Below are 6,118 nucleotides of genomic sequence, written 5' to 3' on the forward strand. Positions count from 1 at the left end.
AAAAATAAGAGAATAAGAGAATAAGAAAATGAGAAGATGAGAGCGCGCACGTGTGTATGTGTGTGCCACATCGTTCCCGAGAGAGAGGTTTACAAAGGTCACGATCTACAAACATTTGGTCCTTCAAAAATAAGAGAATAAGAAGATGAGAAGATGAGAGTTCATCTTTCACTCATCACTGCTTTTCTGCGCCCTGAAACATCGCCAGCGTAATAAATAAGGCACGGAACGTGGAGAGAAAATGAGTGTATGTGTGTGTGTGTGTGTGTGTGTGTGGCACATCGTTCTCGAGAGAGAGGTTTACAAAGGTCACGATCTACAAACATTTTGGAAGATGAGAAGATGAGAAGATGAGAAGATGAGAAGATGAGAAGATGAAAAGATGAGAAGATGAGAAGATGAGAAGATGAGAGCTCATCTTTCACTCATCACTGCCTTTTTGTGCCCGTGAAACATCGTCAGCGTAATAAATGAGGCGCGGAACGGGGAGAGAAAGTGAGTTTTTTAAGTTTTTGTGGTCGTTTGGTCAAGAAATCAGAGTTGCAGTCAGAGGTACATATTGACACTACTCGTACGTATAAAGGTTTTGCTAATATGGAATGCTAAAGCTTAGTACTTGGCTCTCTCAGAGATTCGAATTCTATTAGGTTAAACAGCATAGAAATTTCACAGCAAGAATTCTCATATTTACTGACGATATTCTTAACAACATGTGTTTTGATTCCACTACAAAAACTGTATACAAAATATGCAGTCCCTAGAATGAGATGGATGAGGCTTATGAACCTCGACCTATACAGTTGTACAATCTGGCAATGAATAGATGTTGTTTTTTTATTAAGCATAGCAGAGTGTTTTCGCTTATTTTAATATCAGGCAACAATGTTAGAAAGTAACCCCAAGAATAAAATTTAAAATCACTAATGTGATATGAACTTTTTTACTTGTGTGAATTTGAATATGAAAGTAAGGTATTTTGAATAATTGAGGGGGACAATCACAAGTAAGCTTGCAATGGTATTGGGAGGTGTCACGAGTTCAAATTTTAGACGATTTCTGTTAATCTGCTAAGGCGATATCAGTACGAAAAAATTTGTAAAAAAAAAGAGGCTAGTGGCAACGATGAGGATAAATAATAATAATTATAATAAAATTGATGTGTGGCACTTAGAAAACAAAAACTTCAAAGTGTATTGCACCAACAGCTACAATTGTCCCCCTCCCCCCAAAATACAAGGCAGTTAACAGAGGTGTGTATATTTGTTGGTTTACGAGTCTGAGGGCTTAAGTTAATATATTCACTATAGCTATACATATTAAAAAAATGAAATGACCTGAGCAATAAAATATAACAATACCGATTCTGGCTTTTTGTTGGATGACGTAGTGGTAACGTTTGTTGCAATCACACCTCTGATGGTGTATAAAACTTAAATGTTTTGCATAACATGAAATATTGTTAATGGGAATGTGTTGTTTCTAATGTTAAATATAGAAAGCAGATAACAAGAAAAAAGAAGAAAAGAAATAATGTTGCAGGTAGATACGGAGCCTCAGCCCAAACACATATATGATCAGACAGGATGTCAACGATGCATTCATAACTAACATGTGATTATTCAAAAATTGAAATAGTACAGTGGGAAACAACTAACTAACTAACTCTCTATGTTTTTTTTTAAACCGGCACGAATGAGAAAGGAATAAAGGAGATTTTTACAGGAATCTTGTTGGGAAACCTGATGGTAAAGGACCAAAACGAACATGGAGATGAATCTAAAAGAAATCTGTAAAGATTGGAATAGAATATATATAAATTTTGCTCAGGATAAGTACAAATTGAACTGTAACTACGAATTTTCAGAATCAAGAGTGCTAGAGAATTAATTATTTAATTAATATTTAATATAATGAAGGTAGTAATATAGTATTCTTATTGAGAAGAGAATTTCTAAAAAACTTATTTTTCCTCGTACGTTTACTAATAGCAGTTACATTTGACATGTTTGACTAATCGCGAATCAATGTACGGAAGCTGTTGGAAGCAGTTTGAAGACTGAAATGGCTATGGAAGGACACTTATTATAATGTTAATATCTTAGTATAATGTTTTGAGAATTGCTTCTCGATAATGTTTGGTATATAATTTAATCTGTTGTTAGATAAAGTACATAATTATCAGAATTTAAGGATGGAAAATATGAAGAGCGAATGAATGATACGTTTGACTAATCGTGGAGATAAGTATCACAGTACGTTTTATCGTTTCTTATATAAACGTTGAAACGTTTAAGAACGTATAAGAACGTTTACTGAAACGTTTCAACGTTTGTTGAAACGACCAAAATAATCCTGTCTTGCACATCCCTAGAGCGTAGGGCTGAGAATGTTGTATAAGTAGAATAGGCAAGACAAGAAACTCCTCGCGACCTCACGCCCAAGCCATACGTAGGAGAGGGATGCACGGAAGCAGGGTTGGCAGTGCATACGGGCCAAACTGTCTACGCAGAACGAGAAGAAAAGTAAGCAAGAAATTGAAGTTCATCAAAAAAATAGGTTTTTACAGTAAAAAAAAAATACACAAGAAGTGAGATGTTAAGATAGTGAATTAAGATAGAGCATACCTGCACTATAAAGTTTAGTCGCTATCGGTTATGTCTTCTATGCCACTCATGTCATCCTCGTTGATGGGATGATCTTCCAAGGAGCTATCATCTTCCAAGGGACTATCAACGTCAGAATCACTGTCGTCGGCAATATTGATAATGAGTCTCTCCGTTGCACTATCGATTAACGGTTCTGCCTTGAGATATTCATCCTCAATATTTTTAAAGTGATTTGACACTTTTTCCCACGCTGAAAGTGGTAACGTGGCTACAAATTCTGTGCACAAATTAGTAGCTGATTCCACAGTAAACTTCACGTTCTTTTTCGAAATGTATTGTTTCATGTCTGTCCATATCAGTTCTATCGGGTTAAGATCTGGGTGGTATGGCGGTAAACGTACAACAGAATGACCGTATTCTGCTAAGATGGAATCAATTTTGAACATCTTCAAACGGGGTTTGTTAAGTTTCACCAACGAATACAATTCTGATTTGAACATGTGTGCGTCAAAGGGGATGTTGTTTTGAACTAGCCACTGAATCATAGTATCTTTTCGGGAGGAGGAAGAAGGTGCAGGATTTATTTGTACGTTATGGTATGAGGCGTTGTCAACAACAACCACACTGTTTGGTGTCAAATTTGGGATCAACTTCTCTCGTAGCCACTTCTCAAAATTTTGGGCATTCATATCATGGTGGTAATCGCCAGAAGACTTTCCAGATTTGAACGTTAACAGTGCACCTGGAACAAAACCCTCTTCGCCGCCAGCATGGACAACAATTACACGTTGCCCTTTAGACACCGGTGCTTTGACGCCAGCCGCGGTTCCATCCAAGCTTCTTTCTTTGTTGTCGAGCTGTGAAAATGAGTCTCGTCAACGTAAACAATGGGTCGCCCTTGTCGACGAAAGATTTTTATGGCTTTGAGGTAAGATGAACGTAAACTTCTTATTTCGTCCTTTTCTATAAGCAGTTGTCTATTATTTTCTGCTTTTTTCCACTTAAACCCCAGATCACGTATTATCTTGCGCACACACCAGACACTGCCTTCGAACCCTATTCTTTGTTTCAAAACCCTTCGGATACCTTCTAACGTTGGCCTTTCTCCATCCGTAATGTGAAATTCGTGCACAACACGCCTAACAACACACTTATCGAACTCGTCTATATCACTCTTGATTTTTCGGCGAGGTCGTGTTTTATGGGGCGTTTCCGACCCAGCACACGGGTGAGAAAGTTTCTTGTCTCACCTCTTCTAGTTGAATGATCGACCGGCTGAAGAGGAAAGCTTTTAGTTCATTGAATTTTACAGAAAAAACACAAGACAGCAAACCAACACTTATCCTAACTGGATTAAAAACTAAAACGAAATCATACACAAGGCATTTTTAAACAATTTACTAGAACTCTGTAAAATGATTAACTGGATTCTCTTCCAGCGGCAAATTGTTGTTGCCTTGTTTGTTCCTGAAAAGGGAGTTTGGAACAGTTCGGGTTTTATCACAATTTCTACAAATCTAGCATGAAAAAACTCGGCCATCTGAATGTTATTATTGCATTGAGGACGTTTGAATTACAGGAATACTCAACTCTACAAAAAAAAAAATGTCAACTTAATCTACAAATGGAGAGATGAAACAGGTTTCGACAAAACATTTCTTTCCCTCTGATCACTCATAAATTGCTTCCATTATTTTTTCATTGTTGTGCATCAAGAATTTTGTTTTAAAATTTTGTTTACATTATATCATATTTGCTTTAACAACGTTATTGTCATAATTTTAACGTGCTTCATGTATGTCACTTCTGACAATTTGTAACATATGTATCGTATATTTATTTGGTTCATTTTAGTAAGGGTTGAATTATACTTGGTCTACTGTATTTTATTACGACAGGTATGGGAAGGATGGGCAAGTGCAGGTCACCTGTTCCCCTGCCTGATTTAGCACCGTACGCCACTGGTCAACGGTGATATATGGACATTTAATGATTTTTTTTTTAACGCCGCTGATACATGGACGTCTTCACGATTTTTTCCAGGAAGAGCCAAGCATGGCATTTTTCTAAGCGAGGGGGGACAACAACAATGAGGCAGAAACACCCAAAAAAAAATAGTATTACTCCCTTTAAAAAAATTCTTCAGTTTCACGTTATCATGTTCCTGCAACGCCCTTACAATAATTAACATATATTACTAAGACTGAAATAAAATTATATGCGTGAAATATGTACTTTTTCATTGACTTTCATTTCCGGGTGGCGTGGCCCCGCTTGGCCCCTCCCTTCCGGACGTCCATGCGAATAGAGAAATCATTCCAACCAGTCTCAGTTAATGGAATTATAAGGTGACTAGATTTGTTAAATCAATATACAAGAACAACAAAGAAAAATCCTTAATTGTTAGTTCTATGCATCATAAGCCACGAGAATCATGGAAGATCTATCCTGTAATAATGAATTGAAGGATATCATGCCGAGTTTTTATTTTTAGGCTACCTGTTCACGTAGGAATGGAAAGGTGTACATAAAGAATTACAAAAATGTATGTAAAAGAAAACCAAGTATTTCGATCAAGTTATTTCTATAATTGTAATAAATAATGACCAATTGTCCTTTCAACTAAGTACAGTATAAGTTTCAATTTGTCTTTTCCGGGTTATTAACTTTGCCTTGCCTTTCATCGTATATTTATCATGATCCTTAATTTTAAACAAATCTTACATAAGTTGGTAAAAAAAATAGGACACCGAAACTATAGGAAAAAATATACTGTGATATAGAAACAAACACAAAAGAAACACCAATAACATTAACGCGGGTCAAACCAAAACCATTTGTCGTTGAGAGCTGAACTCACATCCACGAACTCGCAGAAAAATTCCCATGGAATTCGCTATTCGTCTGATATTGAATACCCAATGATGCTTTCTGTTATGTAATAGACACTTATGAAGTGAATACATTACGAGGGCCACTATTTATATTTTGAGCCTTGGCAACACTGATTGAAGTTAGGCCCGATTTGATGTTTGCACAGAATCGTCTGGCATTATTGACCATAACGTTCTTCAAATGTTTTTTCAATAGCTTGATTTGTGTTGTTTATGTTGCTTTGGAGATTGCGCGACAACAATAAAATGGAATTAACTCGAGAACATTTTCTTGCGATGATTTTTTACGATTTTCGACGTGGATTATCAAGACAAGAGTGCATCGATCAACTTACTTCCACATTTGGCGATGAAGCCGCATCCTTTGCCATTGTGAAACGCTGGTATAACGAATTTAATCATGGCCGCCATTCGCTCACCGACGAGATTCGCGAAGGTCGTCCAAAATCAGTTGTTGTTCAAGAAAACATTGATGCTGTGCAAAACCTAATACTGCAAGATCGTCATGTGACATACTGTGAGATTGAGGCAACCATAGGCATTAGTTCCACCAGCATATATAAAATATTACATGATCATTTAGCTGTGAGAAAGGTATGTTCTCGTTGGATCCCACAC

General features: G+C 36.7%; 1 protein-coding gene across 1 annotated transcript; it reads right to left on the reverse strand.

The window, feature by feature from the left end:
* Positions 1–2,638: 2,638 nt before the first annotated feature.
* On the reverse strand, positions 2,639–5,871 carry LOC145982641 (uncharacterized). Its single transcript, XM_083116018.1, has 2 exons — positions 5,836–5,871; positions 2,639–3,463 (listed from the first exon to the last, which is right to left on the reverse strand). Exons 1-2 carry the CDS (start codon positions 5,869–5,871, stop codon positions 2,639–2,641), a joined length of 861 nt encoding a protein of 286 aa, XP_082972144.1.
* Between the last annotated feature and the right edge of the window lie 247 nt (positions 5,872–6,118).

Source organism: Lepisma saccharinum, unplaced genomic scaffold (genome assembly GCF_977018435.1).
Source record: "Lepisma saccharinum unplaced genomic scaffold, izLepSacc3.1 HAP1_SCAFFOLD_274, whole genome shotgun sequence".
Classification (NCBI taxonomy): domain Eukaryota; kingdom Metazoa; phylum Arthropoda; class Insecta; order Zygentoma; family Lepismatidae; genus Lepisma; species Lepisma saccharinum.

Excerpts from the sequence above, each read along its gene's own strand:
- LOC145982641 (XM_083116018.1), bottom strand. The coding sequence starts at position 5,871 with ATGGCAAAGGATGCGGCTTCATCGCCAAATGTGGAA. Across the intron at positions 3,464-5,835 it reads CTTCATCGCCAAATGTGGAA|CTCGACAACAAAGAAAGAAG; the intron begins GTAAGTTGATCG and ends TCATTTTCACAG.